At 44.4% G+C, this 21,479-nt stretch overlaps 1 protein-coding gene across 1 annotated transcript in view; it reads left to right on the plus strand.

Moving 5' to 3' along the window:
- Nucleotides 1-5,223: 5,223 nt before the first annotated feature.
- FLT3 (fms related receptor tyrosine kinase 3) overlaps nt 5,224-21,479 on the plus strand; it is a 79,105-nt gene continuing 62,849 nt past the window's right edge. The window contains exon 1 of the mRNA XM_036301727.1: nt 5,224-5,463. Coding sequence (XP_036157620.1) covers nt 5,421-5,463 — 43 coding nt within the window. The 5' untranslated portion in view covers nt 5,224-5,420. The remainder of the gene's footprint in view (nt 5,464-21,479) is intronic.

A 21,479-nucleotide genomic window follows, 5' to 3' on the forward strand; every position in this document is an offset into this window, starting at 1 on the left:
TTCCTTGATTTTTTGATATTATAAATAATAATGCTATGAACTTTCTGGTGCATGTCTCCTCATGCATACGAATTTCTCTCAGGTGCATACACACACACACACACACACACACACATACACACACACACGTATATATACTAGAGGTCTGGTGCATGAAATACATGCACAAGGAGGGGGTGTCCCTCAGCCCAGCCTGCACCCTCTCCAATCTGAGATCCCTCTTGCAATCTGGGACCGCTGGCTCCTAACTGCTTGCCTGCCTGATCGTCCCTAATTGCTTCTGCCTTGGACCCTGCCACTGTGGCTTTGTCTGGAAGGACGTCTAGATACGGCTGGTCTAATTAGCATATTACCCTTTTATTAGTATACTAGAGGCCTGGTGCACAAAATTCGTGCACTGGGGGGTGGGGTTCCCTCAGCCCAGCCTGTCCCTCTCACAGTCGGGGAGCCCTCAGTGGATGTCCTACTGATGGCCACAGTCTGGCAGCAGAGACTCGGAGCAGGCGTCCCGTGTGTGTGTGTATGTGAGTGTGTTTCTGTCTGCTAGGGCCTGTCCCCAGCTGTGCCACATAGGCTCCGAGCAGTTGCCGTGTGTGTGTGTGTGTGTGTGTGTGTCCCCACTGGGGGTCTGCCCCAGCCACATTGGAGGCTCAGAGCAGGCACTGTGTGTGTGTGTGTGTGTGTCTGCTGGGGGCCTGCCCCAGCCACATTGGAGGCTCAGAGCAGGCACTGTGTGTGTGTGTGTGTGTGTGTGTGTCTGCTGGGGGCCTGTCCCCAGCCACACCATGGAGGCTTGGAGCAGGAGCCCCTCTGTGTTGATTTCTCAGGCTCCTGGCCTCCACTGCATGTTGTACTCTCCCTTGAGCTATGGCCAGGATGGGGGTGCTGCTTGCAAGCCGGGCTTTCCCGCTCCCAGGTCTCCATGGCAACCAGGGAGCAGGCCCAGCTTGGAGCTGCCCACAGGCCGGGCTTGCTTTCCTGCTCCTGGATCCCCATGCGACTGGGGAGCAGGCCCAGCTGGGGGCTGTCCACAGGCTGGGCTTTCCTGCTCCCGTTTCAGGCCTAGCTTGGGGCTGCCCGCAGGCCAGGCTTGCTTTCCTGCTCCCGGATCAGGCGCAGCTGGGGGCTGCCTACAGGCCACACTTTTCTGCTTACCGCTGGCCGGATCACCACAGCGACCCAGGGCCCAGCAGCACTTTCCTGCTCTCCAATAATCATAGGGTCCCGGCTGGGGGCGGGGCTTAGCAGTGCGGGGCTTAGGCGGCAGGGGGGGGGGGTCCCGGCTAGGGGCTCAGGTGGCACACAGGGGTCCCGACTGGGGGCGGGGCTTATGCCCCGCTGCCCAGGACTGCACATGGGGCCCAGATGGCAGCTCGCGCTGTCCCGCCCTGCCTGTAGTATAGGATAGAGGCCTGGTGCATGGGTGGGGGCTGGCTGGTTTGCCCTGAAGGGTGTCCCGGATCAGGGTGGGGGTCCCGCTTGGGTGCCTGGCCAGCCTGGATGAGGGGATGATGGCTGTTTGCAGCTGGTCACACCCCCTTCAGGGTGGGGGTCCCCACTGGGGTGCCTGGCCAGTCTGGGTGAGGGGCCGAGAGCCGTTTTCAGGCTGGCGGGCGAATGAAGTTCCCAACCTCTCCTTTTTTTCTTTATTCTGGGATTTATTTACCTTCTATGGCTGTCACTGGAGCTGAGAGCCGGCTTTAGCTCTGAGGCTCGGCTCCAGCTCTGAGACCTTGGCTGCTGAAAGCAGAGATCTGGTTTGTTTGGGTTCTATAATTGAAACTCTGTTGCAACTCCAGCTAGGGCCGGCTGGCTGAAAGCATGGGGATTGTTTAGCCTCTATTTTGCAACATTGTTTCTTAGAGTGCAGCTCAGAGGCCGGCAGCGGCAGGCGGGGAACCTTGGCTTCCTCCGTCACTGGAGCAAGCAAGCCTCCTGTTCACTTCAGCTGCCTGCCTGTCGGCCGCCATCTTGGTTGACAGTTAATTTGCATATCTCGCTGATTAGCCAATGGGAAGGGTAGCAAAGTTATGGTTAATTACCATGTTTCTCTTTTATTATATAGGAGGATATATATAAAACTTCTGGGTGTAAAGTATGCACATGTTTCAATTTTTTAAAATATGTTTTTATTGAGGCTGCCTCCTGTACCATCCCTACTTGGGATTGAGTCCACAACCTGGGCATGTGCCCAGACCCCCAACTGGGAATCAAACCATGACTTCTTGGTTCATAGGTCGACACTCAACCACTAAACCAAACTGGGTGGGCACATGTTTAATTTTGAAGTAAGGTCAAATTATTTGTCATCGTGCTCATACCAATTTAGAGCTCCACTAGCAGTGAATGAAAGTTATCCATTGCTCTGAATCTTTGCTAACACTTGGTATTGTCAGATCTTACCAATTGGTGGGCTCAAACTATTAGTTAAAGATGTGTGAAATTGTACTATATAGTTGATATTTCAACTGAATTCACAGAACTCTTATTCAAATATTACTTTTCCTTGCCCCTTATTATAAGAAAAATATAAAGCTTTGTATTTTAAAAAATGACATGAAGACATTTCACCTATGGATTGCCATTGAAAATGTCACAATTTTTGAAGGGAGAAAGGAGATATTTGTATAATTTAAAGCCTAGAAAGATGTTCATAAGATGAATGGCCATGTTACTCATGGCTATGTAGCCCCTAAACTTCATGTAAGAATTTAGATAAAATGTGTCATTTGTAAGGCTAACGCAAGACATTCCAATCCAGAAACAAACTTACGCTACTCTCTTCTGATTTCTTCTTTCATCTTATTCCTTCTGGTTGCTTCTTGCCCCTGTAGCAGCTTTTATAATAGTCTTCATCCATATCATGAGCTCTGGAAACAAAATTTTATACTTGGGTGTTCATAGCTACCTATGCAATCTAGGGCTCTAGATAATGTAAAGCTACCTTCCTCAGAGTGTTAACAAGGGGAATCAATTAGGTACCATAATAGGCATGACTCTTGGCACACTTCAAAGAATGATGGGCACTATCTCACCTTCTAAATTGTAGCCTATACCTCATACTCCAAAACTTTTCAATCCATAAAATTTGTTTTTTCTAAAATTATTTCCCCCCACCAATTTCCAGAGAAAATCAGGTGTGCTTAGAAACCATTCCTAATTTCTCCACTCTTACTATCGCTTCTCAGAGACTTCTGCCTTGGATCTAAGATTCTTTGAAAAAGCAGCAATAGCTTCATGATTTTGTGACCTTGAATAGTGCCTCATCCAAGCTGCTATTTTGCAAACTTGACATCATCAGACTTATTTTTTTTTAAGCTTGCAGTAGTCAAGCTCTGAATGAAAGGTAATACCTTAGATCTGGACAATTGGAAGGCTCACTAGCTCACTTTTCTACCTATCACCAGCCTGCTTCATGTCTCACTTAACTCAGGTCTCTTCCTCTAGTTCTGACTTAAGATAGACTCTGAAAATCTTTTTTCTTGTTGTAAAATACGCATAGAATTTACCATCTTAACCATTTTTAAGTATACAGTTCAGTAGTGTTAAGTACATGCACCTTGTTGTGTAGCCATCACCACCATCCATCTCCAGAACAGTTTTCGTCTTGCAAAACTGAAACTCTGTACCCATTAAACAACTCTCTAGCCTCTGAAAATCAGTATTCTACTTTCTATCTCTACAAATTTGACTACCCTAGGCGACTCATAGAAGTAGAATCATATGGTTTTTGTGATTGCCTCACTTCATTAGCAAAATGTCCTCAAGGTTCATCCATGTTGTAGCATGTGTCAGAATTTCCTTTCTTTTTAAAAATAGTTTATTGATTTGAGATGTGAGAAACATGATTGGTTGCCTCCTGTATGCACCCTAAGAATCAAACCCACAACCTGGGTAGTGCCTGAGTGGGAATCAAACCAGTGACCTTTCAATGCACAGCATGATACTCAATCAACTGAGCCACAAATCTCAGGGCAGAATTGCCTCATCTTTAAGGCTGAATACTATATATATATATATATATATATATATATATATATACATTTTGTTTATCCATTCATTCAATTTTCTTTATCCATTTATCTGTGGGTGGACGTTTGGATTGCTTGCACCTTTTGGCTATTGTGAATAATGTTGCTATGAATATGGGTGCACAAATATCTCTTCATGACCTTGCTTTTAATTCTTTTGGGTATATTCCTGGAAGTGTAACTGCTGGATCATAGGCAGTTTTATTTTTAATTTTTTGAGAAACTGCCATGCTGTTTTCCATAGTGGCTGCACCATAGTAGACACTTTTAAAGTTTCTGTCATGCCCTGCGAGGGGGGATTATTTTACTATCAACTACAGCCAAGGAAAAGGATTGTATGTCCAAGAATGAACACTGTCAATTATCATGTTTTATTAGCAAATTATTAAAAGCATGGAATTCCTAGAATTTGGAAGCATTTTGGCCCACTCCCCTCATTTGAAGGTAAGTAAAATAGGACTTGGAAAAGAAAAATGCCTTGTGAAGGTCAATGGCTTGTGAAGGTCAAAGGGCTAGTTAACTGAGGAGTCATAACTGGCACCCAGGGCTTACCAACCTTCAACTTACTGCACATAAAATAATTTTCAACTTGAAATATTATGCAGTGAATAACAAGAATTAGGGAGTGGATAATTCAAGACATCCTCTAGGATGCACTGTCTGTGTTTTGCTTTTGTATCTTTGGCTGGTTCTCAGCCTCCTGAATTGCCTGGGTTGACATTGAAACCGAGCCTGTTTTTCTTGCTGCCACTGCTGACCGGGTTCTGGGCATCCTACCTAGAAGATGGAGGGGAAGACCGAAGACCAGTGGTCAGTCAGGATCCACCGAGCGTGGACCGCGGCCCTCTGCTGGCCTGAGCGCTGGCCAGGGCCGCAGGTGCAGCGGGGATTTACTAGTAGCTCCCATCCTGGGGCCTCAAAGACCCCGCGCGCGGAGGGGGCTTCTGGCTCTCGGATGTCCCCACGCTCTGACATCCAAACGAAGGTGCTCAGGGACTCCCGGGAACAAGGCAGCTCTTGCCGTGCCTTCTCCCCAGCCAGAGCCGCCGAACCCACGCGACTGCTCCATCGGCGCGGCAACCAATCCCCCCGCCCCCGCCGGGGAGCCCCGGCGCCGCAGAGTGCAGGCTGCGGACACGGCAGGCACGTGGGCTCGCCCGCTGCGCTGCGCCAGGAACCGCTCCCGCTCGGCCCAGCCTCTGCGCGCCCGCCGCGGCCCCTGCCGGTGCGGAGAGAGATCCTCCCCCTATCACTTTGCACCAGTCGAAGGGAATTTGCGGTCGGTGACGCCAATCCTTAAGCGAGCCACCTGCAGCGCGGGACTCGCCGCTCCGGGAGGTACCGCAGGGCTGGGCCGGCGCGGCGTGGGGACCCTGGGCTCCGGAGGCCATGCAGGCGTTGGCGCGCGTCGGCGGCCGGCTGCCGCTGCTCGGTAAGGCCCCGCTCGCCCGCTCGCAGACCCCGGCGCGGCCTCAGCCCCCAGCCCGCACCGTGGTCGGCGCGCGCCTCCCCGTCCCCGCCGCCGCGCTCCTGCCCGCGCCTTCCCTGGCTCCCGCGCCCCTCCCCTCTGTCGCGCCCTCCGGACTCGCCCCTGACTGGCCCGGGGACCCCGCCCTGCCCACCCCGAGTTCTGCCTCTTCTCTAAATTCACTGCCCGGCTCGGGCCGCGATCCGACCGGCGGCCCGGGCTCCCGCGGGCGGGCTCGCCGAGGCTCTGCCGGGGCCGGGCCGCCCCGCCGCTGGCGCTCCCTCTCGCCGCCCGCTGGGCCCGCCCGCCCGGTGCTGGGCCTCTGCCCGCGTCTGCTGCCCCGAGGGTAGTGCCAGGTGGCTCCGGACCTAGTCGGGACCGACCCTGGATACTGTAGGCTCCTGGGTGGCGTCTTCCACTCTTTTGGGGTTTTATGTATGGAGTGAACTCTGGCAAGTGCGCCCGCGTTCTCCCCCAAAGCGAGTCATTGCGAATAATGACCCGCAACCCCGCCGAGTTTCGGTTGGATTAACGAAAAAATTACTTTGGGAATATTATGCAAATAGGATTTACACATTAAAACACTAGCTACCCTTTCCTTCTCTACTCAGTTTTTATCCCGATATTAAACCCTAACGGAGTTTTCAAGGTGTCACGCACGGTTCCCAGATAATCTCCTGGGTAGCATAGTTGTTAATTCAAAAAATTATATATATATGAATTTTTAAAAATCCCCTTTTAATGCACTTTATCTGTTTGGAAAGATGAGAGGGTTGACTCAAATTTCTGGTGAAGGAGACAGAATTCTGGGAGCCCAGGAGCCTCAGGTCCCAGTCCTGGTTCTGCAATCTTGGAACAAGCACTCACTGCTCCCAAATTCTAGGATTCCAACATGAAGTCTCTGTGGTATATAGAGAAAAGATTTCCAATATAGAGGTGCAGGAATTATGTCCAAGAGTTTTTGTTACAAGTCATTCAGAATTACAGAGTAAGAAATGTAACATAAGGGAGAAAAGCTTGGGAAAAGAAAGACAATTGCAAACATTTTTACTAGTTGGTAACTATGTATACTGCAAATATACAGTACAATATGTTTTTCGGTCTATGAATACAAAAAGTTCACTTTCTATTAAGCATGACACTGGTGAGTGTTTCAGTGGCATATAAAGGCTTTCAAAAAGTATAAAAACAGTATTTGCAACTCATTTAACCTGTATTGAGTTCTTTAAGAGCCCCCAGATTTCTGTAACTCTGCAGATTGTTGTAAATGAGATATAATTTGCACATAGCAAATATGCACAAGTCTTAAGAGTGCAACTCCATTAACTTTTGAATATGGATGTACCCATATAATCATTATTGGGTCAAGGTATAGACCAAGTCTACCTCAGCCCTGTTTCAGTCACTACCCCACAAAAGTAGCCACTATTTTGATTTCTAATATCATTGGTTCACTTATTTTTAACTTCATGTAAACCAGACCATCATTATGTGTTCTTTTATGTCCAGCTTCTTTCACTCAACATTGTGATTATGGAATTCAACCTTGTTCTCAGGTTGAATAGCAGTGGTCATTTTTCTTAAATTGTTGGGTGCTATTTCTTAGAATGAATATACAGTAATTTGTTTATTCTATCGTTGAAGAACATGGAGGTTATTTTCAATCTTGTGTAATATGAATAAAACTGCTGTGAACATTTTTTACATGATTTTGGTGTACACAACACCCATTTTTCCTAGGAGTAGAATTTCTGGATTATAGAGGAAGACATTCAGTTTTGCTAGATACTGTCCAACAGTTTTCCTCAGTGGTCATACCAATTTACATTCCTACTACCAGCATATGGGAGTTCCAGTTCCTTACATCTTTGCCAACACACAGTATTACAGGTTTTCTTGAATAAAAAGGCACAAAGTGAGAAGCTGAAAAATGAGGGCTTTAAAATATTTAAAACCTTTAAATTCCTTGGATTATAAATTGCAATCCCCATTTCCCTTATATTCTAAACTCTACTTTTTATGAATAATGATGACTTCTTAAAGTAATGTGTAAAGAATGGGACCATACTTACCATGGCCTCAACTGTTTTGTGTTCTGATACTGGATAAGAAGGGGAGAAATTCAATATTTTAATAACTATGATGTGATTTCTTTCACAAGTGTCAGAAAATTCATATGCAGAGCATTGAATTACACATTTTAGTTGCCATCCTTTGTTCTTATTGCTTATCTTTCTTCATTTGCCTTCTTGTGAACTGCTAGCCTAAGAGAGGTTTAAAGTCATTAGGAGGGAGACTGGGTAGAGGGAAGAGATGCTAGTAAAAGATTGGTTTGGATTGGATGAGATCCCAGACCTGGTGACCTGATACAAAAGCCCCTTCAATTCTAAAAGTCTAGTTTGAATTTTTGCCATCATACAAGTTCATATGGCTATGCATTTCTCCCTAGGTACTTTACATCTGTCTATAGTAAATTATCCTCTTACATTTAATTGTGAACTCTTGCCTTCCATTAGGGAATGGCTTTAATTTTTACAACTAAAAGTTACTTCCAGTAACTCTTAGGTATCAGTAAAGATTTTGTTATTGTTCTCAAATTTTCCAGTTGTTTAACTGAAAAACATTGAGGTAATGAGATATTAATAAATGTGAAGAAGGACCACCTACTTATATTCCAGGGAAGACTTCAGATAAGACAGGAGAGAGCTTGCATAAGAAAGAATTTTTTTCTTTGAAAAGTTTTCATTGAATACCTATTTCTGTGCTTGGCACAAAGGGGTACAGAGATGAAAGGGATAGGGGTGGGGCAACTTACATAGAAATAACAAAATCCATTCTATTTAAGTAAATTCATGGAGGTTGCTTCTCCCTAAGAAAAGCATTTGAGCCTAAAGCTTGCTTTTAGTGAGTTCAACCTTCCAACACAGACTTTGGGATCATTCTGTACCTATGGATGAAAAATGTCATGCTTCGGTGGAGGAAGCTTCAACCAGGTCAGATTAGGGATCCAGGTGTTTTGTGCCCTAAAACCACAAATAACCATACCCTGTTTCAGTGGAGACTGTATTTGATGGTTGCGGGAAAGAAGCCGCTCTTCCACTCTTAATGAAACAAAGGGACTATTCTGGAGTTAGGAATGACCATGTTTTTAGGTTTTGGGAAGAAGTTTCTGAGTGGTTCTTTGAACAAATTTGTTGACTACATTTTACTCCCAGAGGCATGTCCGCTTACTTGAGAAGCCCACAGGATGGCTTGGTCTTATCATTTTCTGCACAGTTCTTCTTGCTCCTCTTATCTTCCCATTCGCTAATGAAACTCAGAAGGCATGCGACAAAAGCCCTTACAGTCAGTGTTGAAGATTACAATCTTGCTGACTGACTCCTCAAATACCCACCAGATATTGTCCTAACCTTTGGGTCAAGATTCTGATTTGACAAAAAGCAAATAACCTCAAAAGTATTGTAATTTATCATTTTTCTTGATGTTGAAAGGGAACATGCAGAGAATTGAAGTAAGAGGAGTAAGAAATTGGAGAAGGGAAATTGAAGAAGGGAAATTGAAGGGTTTAAAATTAGCCTTGCCTGTTTTATCATTTGGTTTTGCCTCTATGCTGTATTTTTCATTCACTCTGAAATAGCAAACTCTTGTGAATCTCACAGTGGGTGGTTTGAGGAGAGCTTTTGGTTTTATCAGGTGACTTTGTGATCTTCAGATTTTTACCCTGACTTCCAAAGAAGCTTTCGCCACTTCTCAGTTAGGTAGCCACAGTGTGTGGCTGAAGGTCTTTCTGGCTTTGGGGGGGTTTATGAGCTTTACACATAGGTGATTTCATTACCTTTGGTTGATACCTTCTAAAACTATATCATTAGTGGTCCTCAAGGGATGAAAATGTTGGTTGCACTTGCTGATGGTCGTTAATTTGAATCATGGAGTTCTGTTCTATGGGTACCAACACATGTGGAGGAAATTTAAAAATAATATAAAGTACACACACACTGTTCTTTTGTGGCTAGAGGAATTGCATAAGACCCCAAAAGAGGAACTATTGTTATTTTTTTTAGGTTAAACAGTAAAAATATTTTTTCACTGCTGTCATTATGTCAATTGGTAGCCAAGAATCCTCCATAAAATTATTTACAGCCTCCACTAAAATAGGATACTGTTATTATTTTTTTAACTATTGTGTTTTGCTTATAAGATATCCACTGAATTCAATTTGTCAAATGCCTTGCCGTTTGAGTTCAGAAATTCCCAATGTGAGGGATTCTGTTTTTGGAGGGCTGCAGGCAGGACTAACAACATGGGAAACGTGTTCTTTCCTCTGGCAGGGGATTTCTCTGCACTCAATTTCCTCATTTGTAAAGAGGAGATAAGCAGTACCTTAGTCCTTCATCAGATAATATCTATAAGGTATAGCTTCATTCCTCATCAGACAGGTGCTTTGCAGAAAGAGAAATGCACAAAGTCTGGAGAAATCATTAGGATTGAGAGTCACAGGATTTTCCTCCTTCCCTTCTTAGACACTTTTTGAGCACCAACTATGTCCAGAACTTGTGTTAAGTGCCACATAGGACTGGTTCCTTCCCTCCAAGAACTCACAGCCTAATGGGGGTGTCAGCGGGAAAGGGTCAGGACTATAAAAAGAGAATGGCAGTGCACTTTTAAATGTATACACAAAAGTGGAATCTCTGACCCAGTCTAGGAAAATAAGGCAAGGCTTCCAAGAGGAGGGTGATGCCAGAGCCAGCACTAGAAAGGTAAGAGTTGGCAGGGGAAAGGAAGGAAGAGGACATTCCAGGAAAATAGGGCAGAAAATAGGAAAAGAAGGAAGAGGACATTCCAGGAAAATAGGAGCCAGGTGGGGTCAGACCAGACCTGGGTTCAGCAACCTCGGTACTTGAGTTCTGGCTAGGAAAGAATTCAGAGCCAGGACTCAAATGACAATTCTAGGAAAATCAGCCAAGAGACGGCTCGTATCTCGAAAAACTCGTTAGTCGGGACACTTGTAAGTCAAGGCCCCACTGTAATTATATACACCACAGGTATGAATCAGAAACTCATGAGCAAGTAGACAGTAGTTAACAAGGAATAAGACAGCAGTAACAAGGAAGCGTGGAGTAGAAAGAAAACTGTAATTCCCTTCTGGTTGCTGGGACACAATGTATAAGGCCTCCGGAATAGAGTAACTATAATTTACAAACTTGTAACACAGAAATCTCTGAAGTTGTTCAGTGGTTAGTTTTTTAAAGAGGTCCGGGTTGCTGGAGAGTCTCAATGTGTCATGTGTAAGAATTGTAGGGATGTAATAAGGGACTTGGCCTTTATCATGTAGACCTAGAGTCTCTGGATGGAATTCAGGGTCCTTTGTATCCCTCAGGGTGTGTGTGTGTGTGTGGACATGGTATTTTTTTGGAAAGAGAGTTAATTGCTTTCATCAGATTTTCAAAGAGGTTTGTGACTCAAGAAAGGGTAAGGACCATTGCTGTAGGTTGTGGAGTGGTTTTAAGCAGAGGAGTGACACTCCCTGATGTATTTTAGAAAGACAGTTCTGGTATCTGCATGGAGGATGGATGCCAGGCAGACTGTGGAGTTGTTGGCAGTATCCAGGCCAGAGAAGACGAGGGCAGAATTGAGGCCATGTGACAGTGAGGCAGGGCTGCATGTAGATTTGGGAATCAGCGAGAGGTTCAATGTCCAGGTTTGGCAGCTGACTGGATAATGAAAAGTGAGGAAGAGGGAGGAGTCAAAATGACATGGGTTTCTGGCTTTGGTGACAGTGGATGTGTTGCCACTGAGAGGAAGAGAGATGGAGGAGGGAGGAAAAAGGAAAGTTTAATCCAAGTTTCTGAGGGCCACTCAGATATATACAGTGGGGCCTTGACTTATGAGTTTAATTCGTTCCGTGATGGAGCTCGTAGCTCAAATTACTCGTATGTCAAATGAAAAAGTGAACGAGTGAGACATGTGATGCTGGGCTGATGTTGTGGCGTTCACTGTGACGTTCGCTGCGCCAAGTAGCGGTGGGGTATCTGAAACTGGCTCGTAACCCGAATTTTAGCTCGCAACTCAAAACAAAAAATCGGCTGAGAGACAGCTCGTATCTCAAAAAACTCGTTAGTCGGGACACTTGTAAGTCAAGGCCCCACTGTAATTATATACACCACAGGTATGAATCAGAAACTCATGAGCAAGTAGACAGTAGTTAAAATCATGAGAATATATAGAGAATGAGACCTTAGGGCTACCCAGTTCTAAGGCAAAACACTCGTGTGTCTCCACTCTACACACATCACTACTAACACTGAATACTCCTAGCACTCTGGCGACCAATGCATGTGGGGGGTGATTTCCCCACACCAAGCAATTCTGCAACACCAGCTGAGTATTCTGTGATTTAACTCTATTCAGACACTATCCAACTGGAGATAGTGTCAGATCCCACATGTTAAGGATTCAGGGACGCCCCTCCCCTTCTGATGCCAATGGCAAGTCCAGGTGTCACTTGCGCCATGACTGTTGCAGGCGGTGGGAAGGCACCAGGTGTTAGCCAGGTGGGGTCAGACCAGACCTGGATTCAGCAACCTCGGTACTTGAGTTCTGGCTAGGAAAGAATTCAGAGCCAGGACTCAAATGATAAGAAAACATTTATTTAGAAAATCATAGGGTAGAAAAAGTAATTTGTAGAAAAATGGGCTTAGAGAACAAATCATAGAGGCCAACGAAGGGCCCTTGGAGCTTGGGAGTGACGAAGGTAATGGTAATGCGCCTGGGGGCAGGAGGAGGAGGACCTCATGCTCCCAGGTCCTTGGTCCTAAAGGTTTTAAGGGTGGAGATTTTAGGGGAGGTCCCAGGGAAAGATCTCAATAGAATATTCAGCAGCTTTCCAGTTGTGTCCTTTCAGGGTTGTGGTCTCCACTGATTGATTGGCCAGTGCCAGGGCAGGGGGTCATTATTCGATGCAGCTGATCCTAGATCAGCCAGTGGGGCCACTTGTCTGGTTTTGCTGCTTTTCTGGGCCTGGAGCTAAAATTCAACTGAGGCCTAGATGTCATCTCTAGGGAGGAAAGGTCAGGGCGCCCAAACCACATGACCAGCGATATGATAGGGGAGGGAAGGTCATCCTCGGGATGAAGTCCCACCCTATAATTGTTCGTTGCTAGGCACCCAGGGCTTTCTGCCCTGGTGACCTTCTGCACCTGGCTCGTCACCCTTGCTCTGCTCACGGCTGCCTAACTGCTTACGACATCACGACAGGCTGTAACCAGAGGTTCCCTTGACCTACTCCTAAGATTTGATTAATTTGCTAGAGCAGCTCACAGAACGCAGGGAAACATTTTATTTACTAAATTAGCAGTTTATTATAAAAGGACATAACTCAGGAACGACCAGATGGAAGAGATGCGAACGGCGAGGTTTGTGGGACGGGGCGTGGAGTCTCCGTGCCCTCAAGGCAGCCACTCTCTCAGCACCTCTACATATTCGCCAACCCAGAAACTCATCACCCGTTTCAGTTGAAGAATTCTTGTAGAGCTTAATCTGCAGCACCCTGCTCCTTTCCCGTGGTCAGTGGGTGGGGCTGAAAACTTCCACTTTCTAATCACCTGGTCTTTCTGGTGAGCAGCCCCATCTTAAGGCTTTCTAGGGGCTCCACCCTATGTCACTTCATTAGCATAAACTCCATTGTGTTAAAAAGGAGCCTCTTATGAATAACAAAAGATACTCCTATCACTCAGGAAGTTCCAAGGGTTTCTGAGCTTTGTGCCAGGAACCAGGACTAAGACCAAATGTACCAAACCAGTGTACTGCTCTCTTTTACCAGAAGAGGAAAATGGGCCCCAAAGAGGTGAAATGACTTGCTGAAATTCAAAGTTATCAAAACGGGTAACCCTCAGGGAGAGGACTGACTGAGACACAGGTCTTCACATCGTCTGCAGTTATTTCTGCCTCAGGGAAGACTGGGCTGGGAGGATTTGTAAAGGAGGTGCTGTGACTTTCTGTGATTTGTTTTGTAATGTCTAAATCCACCACTCTTTTTAGTGGAGTAGATTCTACTTTTACCTGAAATTTTATTTTAAGTTCATGCCAAGTATTTTTCTCCATCTACTATACCCCAACCTCAATCCTGTCCCTTCAAAGTAGACAACTTGGGGAGTTCTTTTCCAGTTCTATCATTGTCCTCTTGTTCAGAATGGGTTTAGAACTGGACTCTGGGAAGTGTCATTAGGGGTTGGGATTGAATTCTCGGAAAGAACTTTACTATCAATGGTGGCAAATTCTTCCTTGGCCTTTTTAAAAGGCAGGTTTATTGAGGTACAATTTTCACATAGCAAGTCTTGCATAGCAAGTGTATGGTTGCCAGGTGTACATGTGTTTAAGTAACACATCCACCACTAACAAGGTACAGAACATTTCCATTCTCCCCCAAACTTCCCTCATGCCCCTTTCTAGTTAACCCCAATGCTTGTTGTGCCCAGATTTCAAGGTTCCCAGGACCCCCAGGGAGCCCGTCAGTCCGAAGCAAAAGCAAAGAGTCCTTCATTTTGAACCTAGGTTCGGCTCCCCGACCACACTCACCGATGCAAGGGTAGCCCAGTGGCCGAGAGAGAGAGGCCTGATGGGACAGGGGGTTTTAAAGGGGGGTGGAGTGAGGGCAGGCGAGGGGACTGTGTGCCCCGCCGATTGGCCAGGCGCGAGTAGTGATGGCGTGCACTTCCCTTGATTATTATTGGTTCCTGGGCGTGGCCAGCAGGGGCCTGGGCTTCCGGGAAGAAGGCACTCTCCTGAGCACATGGCGGCCACCCCAAAACTGGAGGACCCAGGGCAAGATGGAGAGCGCAGTCCTAGCCCCCCCCCCCCTCCCAGGGCGAGCTGAGCCCGGGCTCCAGGGGCCAGTCCGGTTGCTGGGGGTCCAGCAGATCGACCAGTTCCAGCCCAGACAGGAAGTCCATGGCCTCCATCTCGTTCCCGGGGGTGCCGGCGATCGCCTCCTCCTCCATCTCCTTGGGCGAGGGCACACGCCCCACCCTGCCGCCGCCGCTGTCCGGGGGCGGCGGGCGGGTGGCAGCCTGCGCCGGGCTCCCGCCGTGGGCTGGGGAGTCGGTGCCCGAGGCCGCCAGCAGCGTGGTCAGGCCCCGTGACGACTCGCCCTTTCATGCTCACCCCCAACCTGTGGCTTGTCTTTTCAATTTTTAAGCAGTATTTTTTGAAGAGCATAAATTATTAACTTTGATAAAGCCCACTAGTGGGAAAACATTAGCTTTACATACTGCTCTGGTCCCATCTAACCAAGCTTAAAAGTAAGGAATAAAGTATTTACAATGAACTTAACTTGTAGGGTGGCTCAGGAGGTGGCGTAGGAAACAAAGAGAGTCGAGTCAACCAGAAATAAAGAAAATAAATGTTTAATCTGCGTCCCCGGGCGAACCACGAACCCCAAAGGCAGGGCCAGTGGATTCATGCCAACTGGGAAGGGGGGTTTCTTTTTATACAGGTGTTTAATGAGGGGTGGGGGCATGAGCTGAGGAAGTTCCACCGCAGGGTTCGGCATGGTACTCAGGAAGGAGTCAGTATCTGTGTGGAGGTCGTTGTGGATTCCAGGGAGGAGCCGGTATCTATGTGGCCATTTGTCTGGCACGCTGACCTGTTAGGAATTCCAGGGAGGGTCCATTATCTCGTCACACATCTGCATGAATCTGATCCTGGGCTCCCTCCGACCTAACATAACTGAATCTCAGAAAAAAGTTCAAGAATATTTAACAATACAAAAATGCCTTTATACCAGGTAAAACTCACAATGTGATGTACAACATGCTGACTATAATTATGAATACTCTATTATATATTTGAAAGTTGCTAAGAGTAGTTCTTAAAAGTTCTCATCACAAGAAAAAAATGTAATTATGTGAGGTGATAGATATTAATTAAACTTATTGTATAACCATGTTGCAAATAAACATATCAAGTCATTATGTTTTACATGTTGATAGTATCTCAGTAAAACTGGGATGGGGGGGCGGACTATCAAAACTCAATAATAAGAAAATAAACAACAGAATTTAAAAGGACTTGATTTGGGCAAAACATGTGAACAGGCACACTACCAAAGGATACATAGGATGTCATGTAAGCTTCTGAAAGGATACTTAACGTCATTAGTAGAAAAATGCAAATTAAAACCACAAGGAGAAATAATACACATATTAGAATTGCTAAAATTAAAAATTCTCATAGTACCAAGTGTTGGTGAGGATGTGGCACCCCTGGAATTCTAAGAAGCTGCCAAGAGAAATAGAAAATCATACAACCTCATTGGAGGACTGTTTGGTACTTTCTTAGAAAGTTACAGACGCCTTACATATGATTTACATATTCTACTCCTTAGTATTTACTCAAAAAAATGAAAGCATATGTCCATACCAAGCAGCTTTATTTGTAAAAGCCCCCAAATAGAAACAATCCAAATTCTACCCACAGGTTAATGAATTAAAATATTGTGTTAGGGCGGTATAATAATAGACTACTATTCAGCAATGGAAAGAATGAACTACAGACCCAAGCCATTATGCTCAATTAATATTTGACAAAGCTATAAGCATAACCAATGGACATAAGACACTGGGGAGTAAGGGAGGCCAGGGGAATGTCAAGGGGGGGGGGGAGGAGAAATATGTAATACTCTTTGTAATACTTTAAGCAATACAACAAAATTAAAAAAAATATATTTGACAAAGGAGGCAAGAGCATACAATGGAGTCAAGACAGTTTCTTCAATAAAGGGTATTGGGGAAATGGGACAGATACATGTAAAAAAATGAAACTAGACCACCGACTTACGCCATACACAAAAATAAACTCAAAATGGATAAGGACTTAAACATAAGACAGGAAACCATAAAAATCTTAGAAGAATCTATAGGCAGTAAAATATCAGACATATGCCATAGCAATATCTTTACCAATACAGCTCCTAGGGTAATGGAAACTAAGGAGAAAATAAACAAATGCGACTACATCAAAATAAAAAGTTTCTGCACAGCAAAAGAAACCATCAACAAGATAACAAGAGAGCCCACTGCATGGGAGAACATATTTGCCAATGTTATGTCCAGTCAAGGCCTAATCTCCAAAATTTATTGGGAACTCATACAACTGAACAAAAGGAAGATAAACAATCCAATCAAAAAATGGGCAAAGGACTTAAATAGACACTTTTTGAAAGTGGACATACAGAAGGCCAAGAGACATATGAAAACATGCTCAAAGTCACTAATCATCTGAGAGATGCAAATCAAAACAACAATGAGGTACCATCTCATACCTGTCAGAATGGCTATCATCAACAAATCGACAAATGACAAGTGTTATAGGTTTGTCATATAAGGCTTTCATTATGTTGAGGTATGATCTATTCCTTTTGCTGAGAGTTTTTGTCAAGAAAGGGTGTTGGATTATGCCAAACGCTTGTTCTGCATCAATTGATATGATTATAATTTTTGTCTCTCACTTTATGTGATGCATTATGTTTATTGATTTGCAGATATTGTACCAGCCTTGCTTCTCTGGAATAAATCCCATTTGGTCTTGGTGTATGATCTTTTGAATGTAATGCTGGATCTGATTTGCTAGAATTTTGTTGAGGATTTTAGCATCTATGTTCATCAGGGATAATGGTCTGTAATTCTCTTTCTTTGTAGTGTCTTTGTCTGGTTTTGGGATTAGGGTAATGCTGGCTTCATAGAAAGAGCTTGGAAGTGTTCCTTCCTCTTGAATTTTTTTTTGAATAGTGTGAGGAGGATATGTTTTAGTTCTTATCTGAATGTTTGGTAAAACTCCCCTGTAAAGCCATCTGGTCCAGAGCTTTTGTTTGCTGGCAGTTTTTTGATTGCTGCTTCAATTTCATCGGTAGTTATCAGCCTATTCAGGTTTTTTTATTCTTCCTGATTGAGTTTTGGAAGATTTTATTTTTCTAGGAATATTTCCATTTCGTCTAAGTTGTCCAGTTTGTTGGAGTTGAGTTGTTTGTAGTATTTTTTTTCAATCTTTTGTATGTCTGTGGGGTCGGTTGTTACTTCATCTTTTTCGTTTCTGATTTTGTTTATTTGGGTCCTCTCTCTTTGCTTCTTGGTGAGCCTGGTGAGGTTCATCAGTCTTGTTTATCCTTTCAAAGAACCAGCTCTTGGTTTTATTTATCTTTTGTATTATTTTTTTGGTCTCTATGCTGTTTATTTCCGCTCTAATCTTTATGATTTCCTTCCTTGTGATTACTCTGGGTTTTTCTTGTTGCTCTCTTTCTAATTCTTTAAGTTACAGGGTTGGATAATTAATTACCATTTTTTGTTTTTGTTTTTTGAGGTAGGCCTGTAGAGCTATGAACTTCCCTCTCAGGACTGCTTTCACTGTGTCCCATAGATTTTGGATTGTTGTATTTTCATTGTCATTTGTTGCCATGATGCTTTTTATTTCTTCTTTGATCTCTTTAACCCAATCATTGTTTAATAGCATGCTATTTAGCCTCCAAGTGCTTGATTTTTTTTTCCATTGTTTTTCTTGCAGTTGATTTCTAGTTTTATGCCATTGTGATCTGAGAAGATGCTTGATATGATTTCTCTTTTCTTGAATTTGAAGAGACTTTGCCTGTGTCCCAGTATGTGGTCTATCTTTGAAAATGACGCCTGTGCACTTGAAAAGAATGTATATTCTGTGTCTTTGGGGTGAAATGTTCTGAAAGTATCAATTAATTCCATCTGACCTAGTGAGTCATTTAGGATTGATGTTTCTTTGCTGATTTTTTGTTTAGAGGATTTGTCCAGTGGTGTTAGTGGGGTATTACAGTTCCCTACCATGACTATATTGCTGTCAATTTCTCCCTTGATATCCTACAGAAGTTTTTTTTTTATGTATTTGGGTACTCCTGTATTGGGTGCATATATGTTTACCAGAGTTATATCTTCTTGTTGAATTGCCCCTTTTAGTATTATAAAGTGGCCTTCCTTATCTCTTGTTATGGCCTTCACTTTGAGGTCTAAGTTGTTAGATATAAGTATTGCTACCCCAGCTTTTTTTTTCATTTCCATTTACCTGAAAAACCTTTTTCCATCCCTTCACCATCAGTCTGTGTGAATCCTTTGTTCTGAGGTGGGTCTCCTGTAGATAGCAGGTATATGAGTCATGTTTTCTTATCCACTCAGCTACCTTATGTCTTTTTATTGAGGCATTTAATCCATTTACATGTAAAGTTATTATTGATAGGTACTTGTTTGTCACCATTTTTATTCTTTATGCCTTTGTTTTTTCTTCCCTTCCTATTTCTTTTTATTATTTTTTAAATAAATCTTTATTGTTCAGATTATTACAGTTGTTCCTCTTTTTCCCCCCATAGCTCCCCTCTAGCCGGTACCCACCCCACGCCCTGCCCTTACCCCCCCACTGTCCTCATCCATAGTTGTATGATTTTTGTCCAGTCTCTTCCTGCACCCGCCTCACCCCATTCCCCCCGAGAATTGTCAGTCCACTCCCTTTCTATGCCCCTGATTCTATTTTCTTCACCAGTTTGTATTCTTTTTTCCTTTTGCTTTTCCAGTTGGGTGTTTTTTGCTTCTTCATATTTCAAATCTTTGACTTGATTCTTGGGATCCTCTAGTCCGCTGTTGGATCTTTGTATATTATTCTTTATTTCAGTCAGTGTATGCTTAATTTCTAATTGGTCCTTTTTCATATCCTTGACGGTCTCACTATATTTCTTGAGGTTTCTAGAAGATTCCTGAGTAGCCTCATAACCATGGTTTTGAACTCTGTATTCAGTAGTTTGCTTTCCTCCATTTCTGTCATTTGTGACCTGTTTGTTTGTCTCTGCATTTTGGCTGCTTCCCTGTGTTGATAGAGTGGCTTTGTTTGGTAGGTGTCCTATAGGGCCCAGTGGCTCAGCTTCCCTAATTACCTGAGGTGGACACTCTTGGTGCACCCCTTTGTGGGCTGTGTGCACAGTCTTGTTGTAGGTAAGCCGTGATTGCTGTTGGTATCACTGAGTGGAATGGACCTCCAGGCCAATTGGCTGTGAGTACCAGTTGTGTCTGCAATGGGAGAACTTCTGTGCTGGAGACACCCTTCTGGGGCAGGACTTGCTTCAGTGGGGGCTTTGGCGCTCACTGAGTCTGCCCAAGTTTTTAGGCAGAGAAAGGCCAGGCCATTCATATGCAAAAGCCTCTGCACACAGCTTGGGTGGGGTTGTAAATTGGGTGGGGCGGGGTCTCAGGGAATCACCAGGGCGGAACAAACTGCAATGGCTGCCAGTCTGCTCTGCCTCGGAGAGGTCCTGGGGTTTGTGTCCCGCGGCCCCGTGCAGGAACAATGACTGCTGCAAGCATCTCTGCGAGAAAGCCGCCCTCACGTTCGGCCCGATGCCAGACAGTCCAGTTTCTCTCTGTATGAGTCTAGGTCCTCAAATTCCCACCTGGAACTGGAGTTCAGAGCAGTCAGAAGCTTGTATCTCCCACCTGATTGAAAAAGACAACAGCATACCCAGCTGGCAGCCCCTTTCGCGCGCTCCTTTGTACCTCTGCACTTCCACCCTCTGCACCTCCTACCAGACTCAATGCGCTTTTCTCTTTCCTTCTAGTGGTAGAATTTCTACTCAGCCAGCCTTCCCGTTGTTCTGGATGATATTTGTTATGTCTTTTAGTTGTAGTTTTAATATGGTTGTGCATGGCAGCAAGTTCAGGTGTTTATCTATGCCGCCATCTTGGTTATCCCCTATTTCTTCTTTTTACAGCAGACCCTTTAGCATTTCTTGCATTGCTGGTTTAGTGGTAATAAACTCCCTTCGTCCTTTTTTGTCTGTGAAGCTCCTGATTTCACCCTCAATTTTGATTGATAGCCTTGCTGGGTACAGTATTCTTGAATTCAGACCCTTCCGTTGCATGACTTTGTATATTTCATTTCATTTCCTCCTGGCCTGATGTGTTTCTGATGAGAAATCAGTCATTACTCTGATGGGGGGATCCTTTGTAGGTAACTTCCTGTCTCCCTCTGGCAGCTGTTAAGATTCTTACTTTGTTGTTGGTGTTTGCCAATTTAATTATAATGTGTCTTGGTATTGGTCTTTTGGGGTTCATCTTGTTTGGGACTCTGTGAGCTTCTTGGACTTGTGTGAGTTTTTTCTTCCCTATATCAGGGAAGTTTTCTGTCATTTTTTTAAACAGGCTTTCTATTCCTTGTTCAGTTTCCTCTCCTCTGGGACCCCTATTATGTGGGTGTTGTTTCCTTTCATGTTGTCCCAAAGTTCCCTTAGGCCAGGGGTGGGCAAACTTTTTGACTCGAGGGGACACAATGGGTTCTTAAACTGGACCGGAGGGCCGGAACAAAAGCATGGATGGAGTGTTTGTGTGAACTAATATAAATTCAAAGTAAACATCATTACATAAAAGGGTATGGTCTTTTTTTTTTTTTTAGTTTTATTCATTTCAAACGGGCCGGATCCGGCCCGCGGGCCGTAGTTTGCCCACGGCTGCCTTAGGCTCTCCTCCTGTTTTTTAAGTTTTTTTTCTAGATGCTGCTCTACTTGGGTATTTTTTCCTACCTTGTCTTCTAGCTCACTGATGCGCTTCTCTGCTTCTTCTAGTCTACTGTTGATGCTTTCTATTGTATTCTTTATTACAGCAATGTCATTTTTCATTTCTTCTTGGTTCTTCTTCATTTCCTCTTGGTTCTTACACATATTGTTGAATTTGTATTCTATTCTTTTTTAAAAAAATATATTTTATTGATTTTTTTACAGAGAGGAAGGGAAAGTGATAGAGAGTTAGAAACATCGATCAGCTGCCTGCTGCACGCCCCTCCATTGGGGATGTGCCCGCAACCAAGGTACATGCCCTTGACCGGAATCGAACTTGGGTCTCTTCAGTCCGCAGGCCGACACTCTATCCACTGAGCCAAACCAGTTAGGGCTGTCTTCCGTTCTTTTCAGCAACCTTATGACCATTGTG

Source organism: Myotis myotis, unplaced genomic scaffold (assembly GCF_014108235.1).
Source record: "Myotis myotis isolate mMyoMyo1 unplaced genomic scaffold, mMyoMyo1.p scaffold_m19_p_3, whole genome shotgun sequence".
Taxonomy (NCBI): Eukaryota; Metazoa; Chordata; class Mammalia; order Chiroptera; family Vespertilionidae; genus Myotis; species Myotis myotis.